This window comes from Thamnophis sirtalis, unplaced genomic scaffold, assembly GCF_051295495.1.
Source record: "Thamnophis sirtalis isolate CommonGarterSnake01/CBP01778 unplaced genomic scaffold, rThaSir2_p1.2 scaffold_5, whole genome shotgun sequence".
Classification (NCBI taxonomy): domain Eukaryota; kingdom Metazoa; phylum Chordata; class Lepidosauria; order Squamata; family Natricidae; genus Thamnophis; species Thamnophis sirtalis.
In genome coordinates this window covers 63,756,950-63,780,844 of record NW_028261385.1, presented here as the reverse complement: position 1 = coordinate 63,780,844, position 23,895 = coordinate 63,756,950, and the positions used below count along the sequence as shown (strand labels likewise).

Below are 23,895 nucleotides of genomic sequence, written 5' to 3'. Positions count from 1 at the left end.
TAATTGAGCACTTTCAAAGGCACAGCAGCTGTACCACAAGAAAGCTTATAAATGAATGAACAGAATAATGTTATCAAATCTATTGTATCAAGTCATCTAAAATAGTAATATAACCTTGAATGGGTAAAAAGATTTTTGATGTAATTCTTATAGTATTGAAGAAGAAGAAAATCCTTAAATTATCCTTATTTTATCAGTGAAGAAATGTTTTTTTTTCCTGAATTGACCAATCTCTTTTAAAAAAAGGTAAACCCAGCTATGTATCTGTTAAGTATTTATATGAGTTTGCAGAAACAGTTCATATAGAACTTATATAAGATTATATGAAAAGCTTCTGTATGCACTGGGATGATTTAAAGTCCATTTAGTTTTTTCCTTATACTTGCTAGAATCTTTGCTAGAAAGATCAGTCAACTACAGAATCTTCTGAAATACATACATAGTCTTTTTTTTTTAATTTTACAATATGCCAACTTTTTACTCCATACTTTTTAACTTCATAAAACATGAAGTATAATGGTTCCAGTGCCAACTTTAAGGGGGTATGAACGTCTTAGAAAAAAAAATCTAAGAACGACTTAGCTTTGATTTACTATCATGCTTTGAACATCAAAAATCAGTTCCAAATGCTTAACAGATATATATAATGAATTAACTTCGGTAGTCATAAGGCAAATTTAATTATAAAACACTTCCCTCATCTGTTTAGGGCTTCTGTTATTTTATAATGCATGTATGGAGTAATTAATTGGAGTACTTGAAGCATCTCTTCCAGGCCTGCATTCTGTAGGTGCAAATTGGGGGATCTCTCAGGTATGAAAGTTCAATATATGTAAAATGAAACTTCCAGGATTACGAAATTGCTTCCATAAATCTTCTTCAGGAGACGAGTATCATCAATTCTGTGACCTGATTTGTAATCCTGCAACTCTTGAGCATTTTATTCCACATACTATAGAATGAAAGGAACTGACATAAAGTCTTGCAGTTTGTAGGTTTTTTTGGCTGTCTTTCTTTAAAATGATAGTATGTTGTAAATCAGGGGTCCCCAACTCCCAGGCCTTAGCCTACTACTGGGCCGTGGCCTATGCACAACTGAGCTATGCAAGCAGCAGCTTGTGCGCATGCATGTGAAGCTTAACTTGTGCAAACGGGGGGGCAGTGTGCATGCATGTATGTGTAGCTCAACTTGTGCAGATCAAGCTATGCGTGCGTGCACGCTGGCCCATTGCTCCCACAAGTTGAGCTGTGCACGCACACCTACCCTGAAACCCAGTTCCCCACCCACCCACCCAACCGGCTCCAAGCCACAAAGGTTGGGGACCATTGTTTTAAATGGTTCATCATGTACCTTATATTACTTTAGAATAATTTCATTATCTTCATTAAAGATGCTTAATTTACTTGAACACCATTTTAATTGTTTCTAGAGCTGATCTGTAGGCCTAATGTATTCTAACATGTGCATGAAATAAATGTGAAAGTTGTTTGTTTTTCTAAGTCTCCAGTTCTCAGATAAAATTCTTATTACAGCTGACAGTTTGTACAGATTCCATTCCTGTTTTGGTTGTTTGGGTTCCTGGCATGCTGATTTGTGATTTAAGATTAAAATCACATTGCCAGGGATTACCACATAACCATGGCATTACTTTCTGTGGCTTATTTCATGATGGTCTCATACAGCTTCTTGGAACCTGCTATGCTTAAGATACACAGAGAAGCTATTGAAGGATTTCAACTGCTTTTAAACTATGTTCAGATGGAGACCTCTCTAGTGAGGTGCAGAGCTTAGCTGATTGGTGAACAGTGATTGATTTCCTCTTTGTTCACAGTGGCTAAGTTCTGCACCTGAAGAGAAGGTGAGATGCAAGCCCTTCCTAAAATTTCAGACCCTGATTCCTCCTGCAAGCGATGGTATCATAACAAGTATTTTCAGACTGAAGATGATCAACAATGAAGAGCCCACCTTGTATGCTTCAGTCTACCAAGAATGAAAAGAAACTTTATGGGGGGGGGGTGGAATCCAGGTTCAGTTACAGCAGAAAAGTAATCAGGTGCTTTAAAAGAAGTTTGTTATACTTGCTTTTCTTAGCACTTAGATACTAATGTAGTGTATCAGCCCAAGAATGCCTTTCTGCCTCTTGAGCCTTTTATGTATTTGCCTTTAAAACGAACTTCGCATTTAAGCATCCAAGTTGCAAGTTGTAATAAGCCGGACAATTTACTATTGTTTCTAATAAATGCTCTTTTCTTTTTTTGGAATGGGAGCTGCCCCTCGCAGCAGTTGCTGTTCCCGCCTGTTGATGGACCCGTCCTCCGGTGCCTACTGAGCTGATATCAGTTCTGATTTTATATACTGGCTCAGTTCAGCAGGAACAGGAGTCGAGCCCGAAAGCAAAAACCAAAACTAAACAGAAAATCTTTTCTCAGTACACAGATGTCAGTGAAAACTAATGTTTATTTCAAAGCTAGAACAGACTGATATTTTGATGGGAAGCAAAAATCCTTATGTGGGTTACCCAGCCACTGTCCTGCAGAAAACACAATGATTAAGTATGTGTAGGTTGCGTCAAGGAATTCTTAACTCAAGCAACAAATGTAATGAGTAATCTCTTGAATGCTTTATTCGTCCAATGTTTTCAGAATGGATAGTTGTGAACTTTCATGTTGTTTTCTTCACATATATATCCTAGACACAACAACTCTGATAATTGCATAGTTAGAAATTCCTTACAGCATTCTGGTGTGATTTTTCCCTTCTGCTATGGAACGCCACAGCCTCCTGCCTTCTCAAATTGCACAGAAGCTGACAGGAAACCTGATAGTTACAGAACATCAAGTTACCAGTGCTGCAATTCTTTCCCACTGTCTGCATTCAAAGAAAAATTAGAGTGGCAGAGACGCCATCTTAAGAAGTGGGGTTGTAAAGAATAGACATCCCGTTTATTACTAACCCTTTGCATGCATTCTTTTTTTAAAGTATTGCTTCACTGTGACAGAATAATAAGTTTTACCACTGTTTCCCTTACAGGAAAGGCAGAGACTTTAACTATATTTGTTACCAAATATAGTATTAGAATTTCTTTGATTCTGGACATCAAAGGGAGAATTATGTTGCTGCTAAAACAATCAGCTGAAAAACGTTTTATGCAGAGTACGTCTCTTTCTGGAAGGTGACAGAAACCAGGAAGAATAAGTCCTTCATCTCCCTCCTAGTAAAATACAATTATGACTGTGAATCCAAGGCCAAAAAAACAAAAGAAATATACAAAGAGCTAAAAACTCTTGAGTCAAGGGAATATTATGTGCCAGTTTAAATTGAAGCTAATATGTTTGCTTAATTAAAGTGAGGATTACTGATTTTGTTATTGTATAAGGCCCTCGGTCACACTATAATATAGGCATAGTGTTAAGCAATATTCATGAAATATTGCTCTCCTGTGCCCAATGCTGACTGACTACCAGTTTCACTCAAAGCAACCTGATGCAACCTCAATAATCTGTGAATTTGTATCAGTCTCTTCTTTGTAAAACACATTGTGTAAATAAACTGATTATCTAAACATTGTGACTTGACAGTTTTTATTGCTTGCGACATATCTGTTAATTCTGTGTGTATATATACATGCGCTCAAGTTTTCATTTGTCAGTGGGTGTACTGAGTTAAAAATCTGCAGCCATGCTCTAGTTAGCTAAGAGGGGAGACACTCTATTACTCATGCATGTATCCAGTCAGTGTAACTCTTATTTACCCCTTTTTCTCTTTGAAACCAAAGTAATGTTTCTAAATTTTAATCAGCTGAATTAAACTGCTAGCAGTCCTGGATTCAGCTCTGCAGACATCTGGAGCCTACAGGGCCTCTTACTGAGCTACAGCAATAGCTCTTACTGTAGACCTTTTTGATGTATTCAAGGAAGGATCCAAACAATTCTTGAAAGAAGTTGTGCTCTATTTCACAGCCTTTTGCAAAGGATAATGAAGGAAAAGCAGTTCATCATTTTGTTATGCCTTTGTGAAAGATAACGGGCCAAGTAACGGGAATTCAGAAAGTAAAACACTACAAAGGAAACAATTGTCTCACGATTTAAACTAAAGGTGATTGTTTTATCAAATGTAGAACACTATACACCGCCATAAAAACTCTGGATAGCACACTTATTAACAACAAAACCATGAAGAACAAATACAATCCACATCCAGAAGAAATATTTCGCTTTTGTCAATTCAATTCTACATTCAAGCATTCCTCTTAAATGTGCATCTACTTCCATCACAGCTCTCCCATTTAAAAAATAACTAGACCTCTGTTGACATGTTTGGATATTACTAATTAATCCCCTTTAATGCCAAAGACATCAGACATGCATTCAGTAGTGTTGAGTACAAAGTAACAATTCTTTAATCCTCACAAGATCAATGTAAGTTTAGAAAAGAAAACTGAATGCCAGTGACATCTCCTTCCTTTTGTTTGGTATTTTAATTCCGTTGGGTGTATGTTTTGGATTCTGAATAAGAACTCAAGTTGGCTTTTGTTTTATATAAGAATAAGACTATATAACCTGCCTTCATAAAACATGTGAAGAATATATGAAGTATTAAGCGACAGATAGTCTTTAGTGCTTTTGTATATGGACCTGTGCTTCTGACTTAATGCATGGAAGATGAGTGACAATGCACACATTCTTAATACAAATCCAGGAACATATAAGAATAAAGACATTAGATTTTCTTCCGTTTCTTCTCATGCTGTGCTAATGATTTTATTTCCGCAGTGTTCTTCATCCCAAAAAGAGCCCAAGACAGCCTGATAGGTTGATTATGGAATTGGTATCAACTCTTAGAACCACATACCAGTATGTAGGTTTTTCCCAACGAAAATCTGTCCCTAATCTGGTGCTTCAGGTTTTCCAACAGATATACTCATTGCCACTGTAACTCAGTCCATCCACTTTGCTGCTGGTTATTTTTTTTATTTCCCCTTTCCATCTTTAATTAGTATTAGAGCCTTCTTCAGAGAGCTAGATCTTCATCCAATGTATCCAAAGTAAGCTAACATGAGTCTGGTCATTATTTTTCATTAGCCAATTAAAGAGAACTATGATTAATAATAAGAAAGGATTGATGTGGAAAAGCAAAACCTTCGGCTGTTTCTAAAACAGTTCCTCCTCTCTATACTTTATTATTGCTTAAAACAAAATGACAGTCTAGGGAGAAATCAACTACTGAAGGATTGCTGCTTGCCAATTGAAAGTTGGTTAGATTGCTTGTGGGTTGGCAGGATGGCAACGGAGATGCAAGACTTCAGTCAGAGTTATGGGGTCTGTAGAATGCAATCCATTAAAAGGGCCTAGTCAGTTTGAGTATACTTAAGCCCTTCAGAAAGCAGCTCAAGGGCTTTTAACACCTTTTATAGACTCAGACAGTTGGTTGAAGGAATACAGCCAGAAAAAGCAAGGGAAACTGTTCTGGCATTTGGTATTAAATGGACCACCCCTGTGCAAATTCCCAGAATCAATGTTAAGATAGCATTTAAATTGCAACTATGAACATGCTTTAAAACGGAGGGGGGGTGTCAAATTTTCAAGCATTAGCAGCTTGATAGTAAACAGCACATATGTGGTTTTGAATTAGGAGCACCTGAGGTACCTCCTAACAGGCCGTTTTTCTAACTTTCCTTAAACTGGCAATCCAAAAACGCACCCTGAGTCCATTAGTGATCTAAGAAAGCGCCACAAGTATTGTTGCAAGAAATTGTATTTTCTAAAATGGAAGGAAAAAAAGACTGTTATATTCAGTACTTTGAAATGAATGATCTCCAGAGGTGGGTTTCTGCTGGTTCGGGCGAACTGGTAGTAACGGCGGCAGGAGGCTCTGCCCACCCGGCTGGATGCTTCTGCACACGCACATGAGCACTCCCGAATCTGTAGTAAAAAAATTGGCAACTCACCACTGATGTACACTATAAGTAGTCTTTGACTTATGACCACATTTGGGATGGGAACCTTGGCTGTTACGCATTGGGGTTGTTAAGTAAATCGCATCAGATTATACAAACTTTTTGCCACGGTTGTAAAGTGAATCACATGGTTGTTAAGCAAATCTGGTTTCCCCTATTGACTGTTTTTCTGAAGCCAGCTGGGAAAGTTGCAAATGACAATCATGTGACCCTGTTGTAAATATATGCTGGTTGCCAAGGGCTTGCATGAACATGAGATGCTGCAACTATCATAAGGGCAAGGACCATTCCTAAGCCTCTTTCTCCAATGCCATCATAATTGTGAATGGTTGCAAGTTGAGGATTAACTGATTAACTTTATTTATGAGGTTGAGATGAGATTCTTAAATTGCAAATGGGGAGACATGACTTTTTATCCTTGTATGTACAAACTTAATAGCAGCTTGTTATAGTTCTGCTATAAAAGGAGGATTTAAAAAAAACACCAAATTTTAAATTGCACAAATCTTTCCTTGGCAGTGTTCAAAGCTTGTCTCTCAGGAAAGGTCTGTGGTCCATGTAGCCCCAGGAAAGGAAAACACATTTGCTGACTAATGCCACTTTAACAAAATATGATATTTGCTTCCCGTTGAAGAAAAACAAGTTAGAAGAAACACAAGTAGGTGTTTGGTCACTGATCTAATGGAAACATTTAGTTCTAAAGGACTCTAATAATCATGTGTTTGTAATGACGCTGAGATGCCACAAAGTGGTATAGCAGAAATAAGCTGTTTAATCAGATTGTAAATGATGGCATCAATAAAGCCATTTTTAAAACATTTTCTCAGAAAGACAAAATAGCTTTACAATGCACTTTTAAATAACTTTGAAGATACTTCTACAAATGCAGAAAAATCACATGAATGTCATAATATACAGAATTACAAATAACAGACTTGCCTCCCAGAGTCTTTTCAGAAAATGCCCATTGGAAAACAGTTACTTTTTCTCTTTTTATTCCATAATTCTGAATAAGTACTAAGCACCACATCGGAATTCCTGGAGCAGATCATTTGCCAGCTTTCCAGAGCATTGATATTTCACTCCAAGTTGGCTAGCTGTATTTGCGATATGGTTAAGAAGTCCAGTTACTCGTGGGATTTCATCACTTTCAGCTAGAATCTGAAAGAAGTTGGGGGGTAAAAATTGAAATTAAATTTAAAAAAAACCTAAAATTAAAAATTAAAATACTACTTCCTAGCCCAGGCAAACATTTTCCTGCTCTCTAGCATGCTAGACAGTTCACAGATATTCACAGACCAAAAGAGAAAGCAATTTTTTTAAAAAAGCTCATTCATTCAAAAAAGGACTCAAAACAGGCAAAGGGTATTAATGATTTCTCGAGCAGAAGTTTTCGTCCCTAACTAGTTTCTGCTCTGGCCAGTGAGGACGGAACCAGAATTACTCCATAAAGAGGAACTTCTGCTAAACATTTTCCAGAACTGAGCAGGAGTAAAAGGTGCCTAAGCACAGGATTTTATTAAATTAAATCCAATGAAGGTTAGGAGAAAAAACATGAGACTTGTCTCTTTAGTCCAGCGGTTCTCAATCTGTGAGTCGCGACCCCTTTTGGGGTCGAACAACCTTTTCACAGGGGTCGCTGAGGCGCCTCCCGCAAAGAGGTTGGCGAGAAGCTGACCCGAAGGAAAGGAATGGCTCAGGTTCCCCGCGCAGCGGAAGGAGAGGTGAGTGGGGGTGGAGACTCCTCAGCGCCAAACTCATGTTGGCTCAGGAAGGAGGAGAATGGGGAGCAGCAGCAGCAGCTGGTTGGGTGCAGGGAGGGAAGAGCTCCAGTTCTTCTGCGCTGCACAGAGTTCTCCTTGCGCAGGGCTCTGGAACTCTTTCCTCTCTGCATCCAGAGATGGCTGCTCCGGCTCTTTCCTGAGTCAACACGAAAGGGACCGACCTGAGTCTGGAGCTGAGGAGTCTACACGTAGCTAGCTACTCACTTCTCAGTGGCGGCAGCGGAAGGAGTCGCTGTCCTCACTGCCGTGATCCTGGCCCAGGAGGGTATTTTGCTTGAACGTGCAAGAAAGAGATGAAAGAGAAAAGGGGAGAAAGAGAGAGAGAGAGAGAAATGAAAGAGCTGGAAGGAGAGAATGGGAGGGAGGGAAAATAGAGGGAAACAAAGAGGGAGAAGGTGGAGAGGGAGAAAGAAATGAAAGAGTTGAAGGAGAGAATGAGAGAGGGAAAAGGGAGGGAAACAAATCAGGGGGAAAGAAAGGAAGAGAAAAGAAAGAAAGAAAAACTAACTTTCTCAGACCTATGATGAAAGCAATGGCAAGCTAGATCTCTTGCCAAGAAAACTGCAGTTTGCCAGAAGGCACAAATTGGAAGCAAGTCTGATTTTTAAAAAAGAAAATAACAAGATGGCAAAAAAATGCATCTGAAAATAAGATGATTTATAATTTTGGATAAAGTATTATATTGTCAAACTCAAAAGAAATCAAAATATATATCCTATTGCTGTTAGTACAATCTTGCCAGCTTCTATCAACTAAGAGTTCACTATGAAAAGATTACAGAGAAGCAATTTCCTACAATTAATAACTTTATTTTGGATTTGCTATCGTATTCAATGACAAAGAAAGAAAAAGAAAGGGGGAAAGGGAAGAAAGAAAGGAAGGAAGGAAGAAGAGAAGGGGAGAGGAAAAATAGAGAAAAACAGAAATGAGATGGAGGGGGAGAGAAGAGACCCTATTCTCACCGAAAACACTGAGCCATGAAACCTTGGTAGGCATGTCTAGGGGGGAGGTCATGTGACTGGGTGGGAGTGATGTTGAGTTGGCCACACCCACCCAGTTTTTGTGGCTCCCGGTGTTACTTAGTAGCAACAAAAATAATTTTAGGGTTGGGGGTCACCACAACTTGAGGAACTGTATTAAAGGGTCACGGCATTAGGAAGGTTGAGAACCACTGAGATATATAAATAACTTAATTTTTTTCAGTATGGGAATTGTAATATTTTGCTATTAGGAAGAAAAAAACTTACGTATGCAATCAATTCTCTGGCTATGGTGTGTCCATTAGGAGTAAACAGCACAAAGGTGATAATCAGATGTATAACAATATGTTTAGTTGCAGAATGATGTACAGTGGTTTTGCTGCTGAATAAAGTTTGTAGGTCTGCAACAGAAATGGTTGGCATCCTTGAGAGGCTTGTCAGATGGTCACATACAGATCTAACTTCTACCTGTTGACAATAATTGGAAGAAATAAAGTCATATTCATTTCATGAAATTTGCAGAACAGTACAGACTGGATTCCTAGTAATGGAGTGGAGAAGGAAAGGAGAGCATGGGCCAGAAGAGGAAAGACAGAAAACATTTTTTTAAAAAATTCTCTCTTTAGCCGTGAAAAACTAAAGCACTGCAGGCCGTGATCCAGAATTTGACCTTTGGGGGTTGGGGGTGGGTGGTAATAAAAGGAAGTGGCAAAATTCACAGAGCAGAATGAAGATAGATTGTTATATTGTGGGAAAAAGAACAGAAGGTTCTTTTGAGGGCTCACCACAATACCATAACTACAAATCAATTAAACTCCATGGAATCTGACCTCTTCTGATAAAAAAAATTCTGATAGGAATTCAAGCGTTTGGCTTCCCCTTAGTATTGTGGTCAAAAAGTTTCCCTCCCCACCTTTTTACCTCTTCAAGCAGCAAGAACAAACAGTTTCAAGAGCCAAAATGGAAACAACATTTGATGGTCTGTGCATTAAAGGAAATTATTGGCCAGATATAACTTAAAATATTTACTACATAAAAGCCATGACTGGGACAGAAAAGAAATAAAAAGCAATATGTAAATCTCTTGCTTGCCAGCCTTAACCATTATTTTAAGCAAGTTATTTCCTTATTCACAGTGTTTACATATTATATATATATATATATTTTATCCTGTTTAATTGTCTTTATCTCAAAGTTATTTTTAAACACACAATTCACTTCTTTTTTATTGTCAATCACTACGTAGTACTGCATGAAATGTGCCCAAAGTCAAATATTTACATATATAACCTATTTATCTTTGCCATCATCTAATACAGATTCTTGGTGACTCATAACATGAAAACATAATAATAACATTTGTTAAATAAAAACGACAATCAAAATAGGCAACCCCAAAGACCAAAAGGCTGCTGGTATCAGCCCTTAAATGATCTATGAGACCCAGCTTGGTATAGTGGTTAAGGAACCAGGCTAGAAAACAGGCGGCTATGTATTCTAGTCCTTAGGCATGCAAGCCAGCTCAGCAACCTAGAGATTATAGTGGCTGAAATCTACACTGCAGCCGTCTGCTTGTTTATGACCTACTTTTCTCAAGAAATAAAATTATTCAAAGGTAGCCAGAACAAGGAAGTAATCAGCATTGGTTTCTTGAACTTCTGAAGGATGTAACAGAAACCACCTACATTCATGGCTAGATCCACTTTGGAATTTGCCTTAGTGGGCAAAATACATTTAGATCTGGCAGCAAGATCAAGGCTATGGATCAGCTTCTTGAATATCTGCTTCTTTCCAATCAACTAGCCTTCTTAAAGAATACAGCCATGTTGCTCAGAAATAATCATGATTAACTCAATTGTCATACCAATTATTCATAACACCAATGTTTCTAGAAACCTAGAAGAGAAAGGCTTAAATACAGACATAAGTTTCAGTTCCCAGATAATGCTGGCCCACATTCGCCAAATGGTGTAAGAGAGACCAGTATAAATAGACAGGATAAAAATTAACAATGGTATTAAGATGGAATATATATTTTAATTATATCTATAAAATGGTATGTAGGAAACACCAAGAAACAACTATAATAAGTAAGCAGGCAGATCATAAAAACCAGTGACAATTTATCTTGTTTCTGAGTAAATTTACTGAAACTTACTTTTGTTTGACATTTAAATAGAATTATTGTAGTTTAACAAATCGAAGTAGCCTTGCTATAAACCACATTATCTGAAATGCTTGATATAAAGTACTCAGATAATGTAAGTATATAGAATTAACTTTTAGCTCAGGATAATTTCCATATCCAGTAATTTACACAGAAATTCATTTCTAAATTTACTCTTCTATAAAGTTTCTTATACGTTTCATGACAGTTTCATTCTGTTAGTCTGCTCAAGGATTAAATATATTCCTTTTCTTTGTGGAAATAGCTGCAGACATTGTCTTTTTTTTTTATAAACCCTTTCATCCTTAATTTCTTAGGCATTTGTGTTGCAACTACTGAAAAATAAATGTGGGATGGAAACCATTTACTGTAAAATGTTAAGATAGGATATGAGCAGTTACAGAAATTAAAGGTGCAAACGGAACCCCGAGAATAATTTAATGAAAGGGGACTTGGGAAGTAAAGGAAGTGCCAAGTAACATTAAAAGAAGTCACAAATATTTTGTGGTGCTAGCTGTTGTGCTATTTTCCACCAGTGAAAAACCACCTTAGAGTCTGTTATTACTAGTACCTCTTTCGCAATTTTATATTTAATTAATTCTATATTTCAGTAGGCTGTTCCCATCCAAGGAGAGTTTTCTATGCACATTCTAATGTGCATATTAAGCATAGATGGCATAGAAGGGCAATCAAAACATAAATATTAATAACTGTTGTGTAAGCTGTCCTTGAAGGAAGCACTGGAATGTTCAATTGTCATCACTATATAGATCACCTGAAAATTGCTTATAGCAACTTGACTGACTTAACTGTTCTCTGGCCTTGAGCCAATGGACCACCCAACTGTCAGCTCTCTGAGAAATGTGAAAGAAGTAAAACTAATGAATTTAGGAGAGAAAAAGAAAGAGAAATACTCTGCTTTAGACCAGTGTTTCACTTGTATAGTAGAATGTAGGACAAGTAGTCCTTAAGTTACATCCAGTTGTTCAATGACTGGTCAACGTTACGATGGTGCTGAAAAACATGGATTTACAACTGTTCCTCAAAATTCTGGCCATTGCAGCCTGCTGTGATCATATAATCAAAATGTTAGCCACTTGACATTTACAGTGCCCATTTTCCCATTGCCATCCCCAGCAGATCTTTATTATCTTCTTCGTCTTCTCTCCTCTGCTAGGTTTACCAATTCTGGCTCAAGAATTAGGATGCAAGGCCTCTGTCAATTATGCTGTGCACTGTACCCCCACGTCCTCCTCCTCCAGATAATTTGCTTGGCAGGATAACTTGCTTAACTGAGTAACCACCAGGAATCGCTACCAGGTTTTTATTAGGCCATCTCATTCTCATTTATCCAATCCTTTAAGCCACTCTTATTTGTCATTCCTGAAGACTGTGCCAGCCTTTAAAAGAAAGCTAATGAAGGATGGTTTAGCAATGATTTCTGAGCAGTGTTGCAAGCATTGTTGCATAAATATCTGCTTTGCTTTTCAAAACATTACCATAGCTAGAACTTCTTACCATTATTTGAGTTCCCTGCTGATTCATGTTGTTTGGACTATAGTAAAATACCAAAAGCCACAACAAGTTAGAAGACTCTGCTTGTGACAGCAGCAACTGCTTAGCTGCAAGATCAGCCCATTCGCCAAAGTGAATCAACAAAAACCAGTGGTTGAAGAGTTCGTCCAAAGACCTGAAATAACGTCAAAATGTACATTAGCTTCTCTATTTACAGTACAGTGGTACCTTAGTACTCATTGTTGATTGGTTCCAGGGGCTGCAGTGAATACTAAAAACAATGAGTACCGAACAATTTTTTCCCTTAAGGAATAATGTAGTGCAGGAGTCTCCAACCTTGGCAACATTACGATTTGTGGACTTCAACTCCCAGAATTCCTCAGCCAGCGCATCAGCTGACACTGAATAAGTTCTAGCTTGTGTGTTGTGTTCTGAACAAACGATGAGTACTGTGACAAAATCTTCATATCAAAATAGGCTGATTATCAAATTTGATGAGTTTCAATGCAATTGAATACCAAGGTACCACTGTATTATAATGTGACTTAAGTTCTCAGAAGGCTCTGAACTGAAAATATTAAGACTGGCAAAGTTTTTTATTTGAAGATCAATGGGAATAGCAATAGAGCTAATTTTACACTAATGACAATAATGTATTGAAAATAATAGTTCGCTTCCCATACATGGTAGCAAATTACAAAAAAGATTGTTCACAAGATAAGACAATCTCTTAAAAAGAAGAAAGGAAACCCTTTTGCTTACTCAGAGTCTTTGACCTCTACTGTCGTTTTGAGCATTCCAGCAAGGTGGTCTAAATGCTGATATAGACTATTACCAGGCAAATCTAAAAAGACACATGAACACCAGTATTAGGCATATTTTGATGCAAATATGGAATACAAATATAAGCACGACAAAATATTGTTTCTTTACTGACATGCTATGTATTAATGAAAAAATGGAATTGAGCTTACCTGAAGGAAGTTTAAAGAGAGCCAGCACAAGTGAGTGTGGATTATGAGGAAAATAGGCCTTCAGTGGAAATTTATGCTGAAATGAAAAATTTTGTTAAAAAACAATTCTAATTATCTTATGGACCTAAACCAATTTATGACAAATTTTTAAAATTTGCTATAAGAGAAGATATGCATCTAAAGCACAAAAACTGTTTTCTGTACTTAAGGAAAACAACATTCCTGGTTTAGATTATTGCAATATCATATATACCACAACTCCTCAATGAACTTTTAATTACATTTTGAAATTCTGACCACTGCTACAGTACTATATCAGTGATGGTGTTTGGGGTTTTGCATGTCAAAAATTCGGAAAATTAGCTGGTGTGTCATACACACACACACTTCCCCGAACAAAAGAGAAATAATCCCTTTCCCCTTCCTTTCCCCTCAAACTAGCTGAACAACAGCACTTGACAGCAGCACCAAAGCTGGGCCTGAAATGGAGCTCAGGCTTTGACTTCAGCCTTAGGCACTACCGCTGGCACTCAAAAAAAAGCTATTTTACACCAATCTCCAAGGTTGGGGAAAAGTGCAGTTGTCTCTGGCCCAGCATTCTCCAGGATGTGCTGGGCACTGCTTATCTTCAGGTGGGGTCCTCTTTTTGTTGAAGGCCCCTACCTGAGGCCTTCATTTCTTAAAGCAGCTTCAGGGAATGCTCTTCCATGGCCTCTGTAGCCTCAGAAAGCGTGCAAAAGCAGACGTCATTTTCTTATGATTTTTGAGGCTCTGTACACTTCACAATATCATACCCCATTTTCACACGGCCTCTGTAGCCTCCAAAAATCACATGAGATCAGGCATGCTTTTGAGACTAGTTGTTATCAGGTGTTTGTGAGCATGAATATGTCACCCAAAATGTTCATGACATGTCACCTTTGATACAGATCATAGTTTTGCCATCACTGGGTCAGTCTGTACATGGGTCACTCTGTTCATGACTAAAGCATAAATAAATAAAAATCCAGAAAGCATTCCTGTCTGCCTGCATACCATACCAATCCCAAATTTTTCCCTTGAATTGTTACAGTAAAAGTAAAAAAATGTGTAACTAAAATGCCAAAACATATTAAATTATTAATATTTAATTATCAAAAAGCTTAACAATGAAGCACATAAATAACAAAGTGATTAACACAGTTGGCTTCTGGCTATCTAAAGGGTGTGGAATTAAGTTTTAAATTCTCCACCCAGCCACCCCGTTCATGCCAAGGCAGCAAAGTTTGCTGCTGCCATATAAGCGAACAATGGGTGTGGCACCTATACATATTAACTTAGACAGCTGCAATTTTACTCCTAATTCATATCCTTTAAAACTCAGAAAAATATTTAATTACAATGCTAATTATAATTAATTACGGCATCATTTGCAAGATGAATAACCACTGATCAATAGACCTCCCTCACAACATGGAAAAAACCACTCGAGCATCTACTAAAAGACATTTTTGAGCAGAGGAAATCTTGAAGTATTTGTGTGGGGCCCAAACTTAAATTTTCACAGCTACTTTAACTGACTAAATCAAAAAAGAAGCATTGCAAAATTAACTTAGATAATAATACAAATTAAAGGACAGTTTTATGCCAAATGAGGTTAGCTATAAATCAATGAGGTGATTTAATTGTTCATTATATAAATCCAAGGAACAAAAAAGGTCATCTGAATGCAAAAATAATAATAATAATAATGTCTTACTTCATATTTAAAAAGATACCTGTGTTTTATCCTAGATGATGGACCAGTAAGGTTCTCTATAAGTTATAAAGATGCATGTAAAGTTTCAGGTCATGTTCAATTATATCTGCATTGAAATATGTAGTGAATGTTGATGTTAGCCAAGTAACAAGTAGATTGAGAGGTATTTATTGGCTTTGTGTCTAATTTAAACTTGATATAATTTAAAATTTTGAAATGGATGTTACCAAACATTTACTGCAGTCTAAAGGTATTATTTGGGTTGTTATATTTGTCCACAAATCTGAACTTCAAAATGATCATTTTGCCCTAAATTTTGAAGCATTTCATTTTTAAAAATGAAATGAAAAAGCAACTTGACTAACCTGTTTATTATTCTCATGGTAAGCTTGAACAAAGCACTGTGTAAACACCTGCATTACAGTCATTATTTCTTCAGCTCCATCAGTTTCCAGCAGTGCATTCCTGAGCAGTGAAAAGTTTAATTACGACAAGTCAGATTATGAGTGTGCCAATCACATAGTTTTTAATTGAGAGAAGGAGGTGAAAAAATACCCAAACAAGAACATTCTTCCCATGCCTCAACCTTTGGGCTTAATTCATCTAGCTTTTGGACTGCTTGGGAAGGGAAGAAAACCCCAACTTTGCTTTGCTTGCCCTTGAATATGACTATACTAAAAACCTATCTATTGTTGCCGGTAGAAGAAATCCTTCTGACAATGTTGGAACATTGTTTTTCAACTGCAAACTATGTGATCTACTATATCTACTATGATTGAAGTACACAGTTAAGTTTCTTAGTTACAAAATCTCACACTAGAATATGTTGGTAAAATTAAACAAATAGTAGAAATGACAATAGAAAATGTTCCTGTGCATTCTATTACAATATTCTTTCATTTCCCTTAATCCCCGATATTTTAGATATACTGCTGGCTTTGGAAGCTGGAAGTGTAATTAATTTAATGAGTCAATAAGTATGTTTTTGATGTGCAGCTCCACAAATCCCCATCAGCAATTTCATATAGAAATGATGAAAGTCTTGGATAAACTCTGTTTTACCAGTCTCACTAATTTACCAGCCTTTCCAATTCTGTAACTATGAATGCTTGGGAAAGGTAAAGAACTGGTTCTAGTGGAAGTAACCATTAAGTGAATATAACTGAGAGAGGGAGGAAGAATAGAATTTTTCATGTTTTCTAAACCAGAATTTGCATTTCTAATGCTCAATTCTCAAAAATTGCTGCTATCAACATTCTGTATGGTATACCTTTACACAGGTGATCTGCTTCTAATCCACTCATTCAGGTTTTAAGAGTCAGAATCTAATGATCAATAAAAGGTGTCTTAACCATTTAAAATACGTTAATTGCAACAGAAGAGCATTCCATCACAATAATCTAGGGAATGGGATTATGCAAGTCTCTGCTAATAAATCAGCTCTGTTCAGCTGTATACCTTATCTGATTTCCATAGAGAAATACATAACTAAAAGCAATTTTTCTTTGCACTACAGAATTAGCCATTTGTTTCAGATTCTTATTATTTTAATTATAAGTAATATAAATTCACCTTTGCATATAATTTGATTTCCACTAAGATCAGAAAGACATAAATGCATTTTTTCTGAAATATTGTCTGTCATCCCCTTTTGGGGGGATTATGTTTAAAATAATCCAGTCTAATCTTCAACTCTTAGTTTTCCATCTAAGTCCTATTAGGTCAGATCCTGTTTGGTTTCTGAATGAAATAAGGCTACCCTGGTGCAATTAAAGTCAATTGGTTACATTGTATTTTTATGAAAGTAATAGCAGAATATAAAATAGAGGCAATCCCAAAAACTATGTTATAAAATAATCGGAAGCAGTTTTGTGAAAAAGAACCATTGCAAAAATTCATCAAAAAAGTTCTGAGGCCATCATGTAGAAAGTGACGGCTTCAGATTAAGATATATTAAAGATATCCATATCCATATGCCATGTATATACAAATCTTGATATGTAATAATTCATTGTATTAAATATGTATCTATCACATTCAAACAACTATATGATCTAATCATTTTAAATAGTTCTTCATCCCACTTAAATTAGATGTAAACTTACTTGAAAATTTCATCAATAGTTCTAAAGACAGCTGGATAACATGCAGCTCGGTGCTGCAAAAAAAATTGAGGAATTTAGAACCTTGTAGGGGAAAAAAGTCATGTTTTCAACAATAAGAAGAAAAATGAATTGTCATCAGATTAGTTTAGCCTTATCACCAAAAAGTATTTTTCTCCCAAATAGTGACTTTAAATGGCAAATGAAGCTGGCAGTAATAATAATCAAATGTAACAGTTTATTAAGTACATAGATTAAAAATTAAAAATGTGTTTATCATAAAAACAACCCCCATTCAAAATGTTTATTTTATTACAAACTATGCTCCAATTGAATAAGACATTCAGGGATGTCAATGATTTGTGTTCCACTAGAGCAGAACTCGATGCCAAGTTCATAGAAAAAAGTGAGAAACTAAAGAGAAACTGGAACAAACAATTTCCTCCTTTTTTTTTTTTAACGTTAGGGCTATAAACCTAAATGGGACAGTAATCCATGCAGAGACCTGCCATCCAAGCTACAGAAACAAATATTGAGAGGGTGTGGAGGGTGCCTGTCTATCACTTGCCATAATAAAACAATTATTTATGACAGGGGAACTATGATTTTTTTTTAAAGAAAAGTTATCTACAGGTAATTCTTGGCTTACAAAGGAAATTGAGAAAAAATTGCTAAGTGGTGTGGTTGTAAAGCACATGTGACTCTGTTGTTTAGTGATAACAGTTCAGGCAGTCCCAGGTACCATTGTTAAGCAAGAGTATAATGTTAATGGATATACAAAGAAAGTAGTTTTGCTCAGGTGTTTTTCTAAAAAAGTAGACAAACTGAAAGTTAATCACAATGAAGTGTTAAAATCCCTAATCATCATGTTCAGCAACAATGACCAAAGAAAGTTTCTAAGTGCATTCAACTACATTTATGGAAAAGTACCTTTTGAACTTCCTTGTTTAAACGATTTAAAATGTTGAGAGGATATATACCTACTCTGTTAAGCTAGAGACTAAACAAGACTTTGCAAAATTGAACTTAAGATAACCCATATAGTAGTTTCCCTCTTCTAGCCTTGTAAGGAAAGCTAAACAAAAGGTCTAAGATCACCTTTTGAAGAGTAAGCTTTATTAGAATGTTTGGAATGTTTGGAATGTTTATTATAATTTATAGGCCGCCCTTTTCCCTGAGGGGACTCAGGGCGGCTTACAAAACACGGGGAAGGGGGTACAAAGACAAAAAAAAACATAAGACAATACATAATATTAAAAATAGAACACAACATTCATTCATCATTCGGGAGGGGACGAACTAAGATTTTTTATCCCCAGGCCTGACGGGATAGCCAGATCTTAAGGGCCGTGCGGAAGGCCTGGGCGGTGGTGAGGGTGCGGATCTCCACGGGGAGATTGTTCCATAGCGTCGGAGCTGCAACTGAGAAGGCTCTCCTCCGCGTAGTCGCCAGTCGGCACTGACTGGCGGATGGAATTCGGAGGAGGCCTACCCTGTGCGATCTGATGGGACGCAGGGAGGTAATTGGCAGAAGGCGGTCTCTCAAATAGCCAGATCCACTACCATGGAGCGCTTTGTGAGTGGTAAGTAGGACCTTGAAGTGCACCCGGAGATCAACAGGTAGCCAGCGCAGCTCACGGAGGATCGGTGTTATGTGGGCGAACCGTGGTGCGCCCACGATCACTCGCGCGGCCGCATTCTGGACTAGCTGAAGTCGCCGGATGCTCTTCAAGGGCAGCCCCATGTAGAGCCCGTTGCAGTATTCCAGCCTGGAGATCACAAGGGCTCGAGTGACTGTTGTGAGTGCCTCCCGGTTCAGGTAGGGCCGCAACTGGCGCATCAGGCGAACCTGAGCAAATGCCCCCCTGGTCACAGCTGACAAATGATGGTCAAAACTCAGCTGTGGGTCCAGGAGGACTCCCAAGTTGCGGACCCTGTCTGAGGGGTATAAATTTTGTCCCCCCAGCCTGATTGATGGAACATTAGCCAAATTATTGGGAGGAAAACACAACAGCCACTCGGTCTTTTCCGGGTTGAGCACCAGTTTGTTAGCTCTCATCCAGTCTTTGACAGCCTCAAGGCCCCGGTTCATCACTTCCACCGCTTCATTGAGTTGGCACGGGGCGGACAGATACAACTGTGTATCGTCCGCATACTGATGGTATTTTATCCCGTGCCTCCGAATGATCTCGCCCAGCGGTTTCATGTATATGTTAAATAGTAGGGGGGATAAGACCGAGCCCTGCGGCACCCCACAAGTAAGGGGCCTCGGGGACGATCTCTGCCCCCCCACCAACACCGACTGCGACCTGTCCGAGAGGTAGGAGGAGAACCACTGCAAAACAGTGCCGCCCACCCCCACCTCCCGCAGTCGTCGCAGAAGGATACCATGGTCGATGGTATCGAAAGCCGCTGAGAGGTCAAGGAGAACCAGGATGGACGCATGGCCTCCATCTCTGGCTCTCCAGAGATCATCGGTCAATGCGACCAAAGCGGTTTCTGTGCTGTAACCGGGCCTGAAGCCAGACTGGAAGGGGTCAAGATAGTTAGCTTCCTCCAAGGTACGCTGAAGCTGGAAGGCCACCACCTTCTCAACAACCTTCCCCACAAAGGTGAGGTTGGAGACTGGACGGTAGTTGTTAAGAACTGCTGGATCCAAGGACGGTTTCTTCAGGAGGGGTCTCACCACCGCCGCCTTCAGCGCGGTGGGGAGATGCCCCTCCCGAAGAGAGGTGGTAACAACCGCCTGGATCCAGCCTCGTGTCACCTCACTGCTGTTGGCAACCAGCCAGGAGGGACACGGGTCCAGTATACAGGTGGAGGCACTCACAGCTCGCATAGCCTTGTCCACATCCCCGGAGGCAACATCCTGAAACTCAACCCAGAGATGGTCTGCCAGATCATTCCCTTGTGTCTCGGCTGGATCTGCAGGAGTGGAGTCCAGGTCCGATCGAAACCGAGCAACTTTGTCCGCCAAGAACTGTACATACTCCTCAGCCTTACCCTGTAAGGGGTTCTCCGTCTCCCTCCTATTTAGGAGGGAGTGGGTTATCCTAAACAGGGCGGCTGGGCGGGACTCGGCGGACGCTACCAAGGAGGCAATGTGTGATCTTTTGGCTGTTCTTAGAGCCCGAATATACTCCTTGGTGCAAGATGTCAACAGTGCCCGGCTCGACTCGGACCTATCGGACCTCCACAGGTGCTCTAGGCACCTAGATGTGTGCAATTTCCAATTTCTATTTTTTTTAGGAGAGACTACTTTTAAATGGAGCTATTATTATGAAACCAATATTACTGTTTTCTAAGCCATTATTATCCTCCTATTTCATGAGTACCTGATCCTAGGTTTTCTTAGCTTAATTACAGCATCTAGCTATAAAAAATTGGAAAACTTTTAATGTTTCTCTAAAAAATACTACAACATGAGTAATAGATAAAGCTATACATTTCCTGGATATATTTATAATATTGTAATGTATGTTAGAAGAACATCCTTATTCTAAAAAATTGGTTCATTTATCCTTAAATGTCACTATCATACTGGAAGGATTAGATGGCACCTTTTTCTGTGTCTTTAATTTTCTCCCATACTATTTTATTTCTCATATTAAACTTGTGCCACCTAGTGTTCATAGGAATTCACAGCTATTTTTCTCATATTTGTATGTACAACTTTTCTCATATTTGTATATACATTTCAATTTTTTATCATTTCAAAGAAGATAGATGGATATACTTAGTCAAAAAAGTATTTATTCTACAAATTGCTCTGTTATACATACATACACACACACACACACACACACACACACACACACACACACACACACACACACACACATAGGAGAATGGGCAGGTGATTTGATTTTCAGGTCATTAAGGATAAGTATTTTTAAAATAGAGTATACAATTTTATTTACCACAGTCTTCAAGACTGCTGACGGTGCTAGTTGTCTTCCTTTTTAATGCTTTTTTGCAAGAGTAGCATTTCTTAAAAAAATAAAAGAATGCTAGAATTCAACACAATGAATTAAAAAAAACCCAAGTAATTGCAGCACAAAAAGAAATGGCAATTCAAATCCTGTTTAGATACGAAGGTCAATGGACATTTTAAAATAAATTACTGTTTCTGGAAACAAGCTACTTAATTGTTCCTGTGTAACTAAAACATTGTTCTGAGTGTCTGAGCAAAACCAAACTTAGTGATATGAAAGCTGTCTCTGAATAATTTTACATGCTCTGAAAATATGAAATGCTTAGAACTTGAATCTAGCAATTCTATGTGATTAACTGAATTTTTCTCATGCAGTTTTGGCATTTTATAACATTCCTTCAAAAGAACTTAAGCCTTGCTGCCATTTAGGCTCTAACAAAAAAAGACTAAAGACTTTGGCTAAGAATATCCTGAATGTTTATAGGCTAAACTGAAAGCAGAAAATTGCTTTCGCAATATAGAATGAATTAGTGTACTAGAGTTCAAAAGCAGCCAAAATCTGACTGCATTTAAAGTGACTTAAGCCCATCAAAATCTGGGAGGTTTTGTTTTATTTATTTTTGTCAGTTTCCAATCTTATTTGCACTCTACCAACTTTGGCTAATCTCTGAAGTTGAAGAGGGCTGGCCTTCCTTTTATTTAGATACAGGACCACCTGGGAAAATCTGAGTTGCTAGCTAGAATGGGAAGTAAAAAATATATAATGGGAAAATGGCAACTTTTTAATAATATCAAGACAATTGCAATGATGTAGTCACCAGGAGGCAACTAAAGAGCACCTTTACTTCTTATGTACTGTAGGCACAAGCAAATAGCCAGGAGAAATGCCCATGATCATCTGGGATATAATTAGCTAGCAAATATAGGATTTTGTTCCTATCTCCAAATACCTTTTGTGAAGACCTAATGGCATTATGCCCAATCAATTCTTTTCCAGAAACAGGAATTAGGAGGGAAAGAATGGCCAAATGTATTGATGAGCCAAAAGTGGCAAGTGTTTCAGTAAATAACTCTGAACTTTGAATAGCATAACTATTGCTACTGAAGTAATTTTATTACAGGTAATACTTGATTTACAACAGTTTGTTTAGTGAACATTCAAAGATGTTCAGCACTGAAAAAAGTGACTTATGATTGGATTTTAAACTTACATCCGCTGGAGCATCCCCATGGTCATCTGATCAGAATTTGGATGCTTGGCAACCAACACATATTTACGACGTCCCAGGGTCTTGTGATCACCTTTTGCAAATTTTTGACACGCAAAGGCAATGGGAAAACCAGATTCACTTAACAACCGTGTCACTAACAACTGCAGTGATTCATTTAACAACCATGGCAAGAAAACTCATAAAATGGGGCAAAATTCACTTAACAACTGTCTCACTTAGAACATAAATTTTGGGCTGAATTTTGATTGCAAGTCGAGGACTGCCTGTATCTACAATAAATATGCCTTTAAAATCCCAGGACCTTTTGGAAATGTGGTAGCTCAAAAGGTTTTCTTCACCACTATTAAGGTGGAGAGTGGTAACTGGTAGAGAGATCTTGAAAGTCCTAATTGGCAATCTTTAAATATAAGCCAGCAGTGTGCTGCAGCTACCAAAAAAAGCCAACACGTTCATAGGCTGCATTAACAGAGAGATATAATCAAGATCATGTGAAGTGTTAATACCACTTTATAATGCCTTGGAAAGGCTACACTTGGAATACTGCATTCAGTTTTAGCCACCACGATATAAAAAAGATGTTGAAACTCTAGAAAGAGTGCAAAAACCAACAAAGATGATTAAGGACTGGAAGTTAAAATTAAATATCTGAAGAATGGTTGCAGGAATTGGGTATGTCTGGTTTAATGAAAAGAAGGACTAGGTGTAACATGATAGCAGTGTTCCAATATCTCAGTGGCTTCCACAAAGAAGAGGGGGGTCAACCTATTCTGCAAAGCACTTGAAGACAGGACAAGAAGCAAGGGATGGAAACCAATCAAGGAAAGAACCAAACTAGAACCAAGGAGAAATTTCCTGATAGTTTGAACAATGAATCAATGGAACAATTTGCCTCCAGAAGTTGCAGGTTTTTAAGAAGAGATTGGACAACCATTTGTCCGAAATGGTATAGGGTTTCTGCTTGAGCAGAAAGTTGGACTAGAAGACCCCCAAGGTCCCTTACAACTTTGTTGTTCTATTTTGTTATTCTTCCTAATCCTTTATTACAGCTACTGCTTCATCTCTAATTGACTAATCATTCACTAATTGATTCCCAATAATAATATCAGTAAATAATTCCAAAGATGGTGCAATTCATATTTGTCACAGATTTTCTCTCAAGTTTCAATTTCTAAATCTAATTTTTCTCACAGTCTTAGAGAACAGGAGCTAAAGGTGTTTGGTGAACCCAAACTTAGCCCTTTTGTACTTAAAAGAAATTAACTGGGAAATCAAGCTAAAAGCTAACTCAGTAGTTATTATCAGCAAGTGTGGGACTGAGAGTCAAGTTTTTTCAATCATACACAGAAGAACTATGGGTTCAGAAGAACACTTTTTTAAAAATCTCAATTCAGTTACAGATGTGATGCTTATGAACAGGCATCTTGTGTGAATGGCTCTAACACACCAAATTAACTGTTCACAGCATCACACACAAAATCGCATCTTTTCCCTGGTTGTTGGCAAGATATTCAC

The 23,895-nt window shown here is 37.9% G+C and overlaps 2 protein-coding genes across 4 annotated transcripts in view; one reads left to right on the top strand and one right to left on the bottom strand.

Annotated features, from left to right (window-relative positions):
- AOPEP (aminopeptidase O (putative)) overlaps positions 1-3,186 on the top strand; it is a 213,891-nt gene extending 210,705 nt beyond the window's left edge. For 2 of the 3 annotated variants that reach the window (XM_087715918.1, XM_087715917.1), the window contains one exon: positions 1,833-2,668. In XM_087715918.1, the coding sequence (XP_087572044.1) occupies positions 1,833-1,994 (162 nt within the window). In that variant the 3' untranslated portion in view covers positions 1,995-2,668. Of the gene's footprint in view, positions 1-1,832; positions 2,669-3,031 lie in introns of those variants that run through there. The other variant, XM_087715919.1, reaches the window with a different exon arrangement.
- Positions 3,187-6,596: 3,410 nt separating this feature from the next.
- FANCC (FA complementation group C) overlaps positions 6,597-23,895 on the bottom strand; it is a 60,567-nt gene continuing 43,268 nt past the window's right edge. The window contains exons 9-15 of the mRNA XM_087715112.1: positions 17,221-17,273; positions 15,481-15,580; positions 13,378-13,453; positions 13,166-13,247; positions 12,407-12,578; positions 8,989-9,189; positions 6,597-7,118 (exon numbers count right to left, since the gene is read on the bottom strand). Of these exons, the coding sequence (XP_087571238.1) occupies positions 6,975-7,118; positions 8,989-9,189; positions 12,407-12,578; positions 13,166-13,247; positions 13,378-13,453; positions 15,481-15,580; positions 17,221-17,273 (828 nt within the window). The 3' untranslated portion in view covers positions 6,597-6,974. The remainder of the gene's footprint in view (positions 7,119-8,988; positions 9,190-12,406; positions 12,579-13,165; positions 13,248-13,377; positions 13,454-15,480; positions 15,581-17,220; positions 17,274-23,895) is intronic.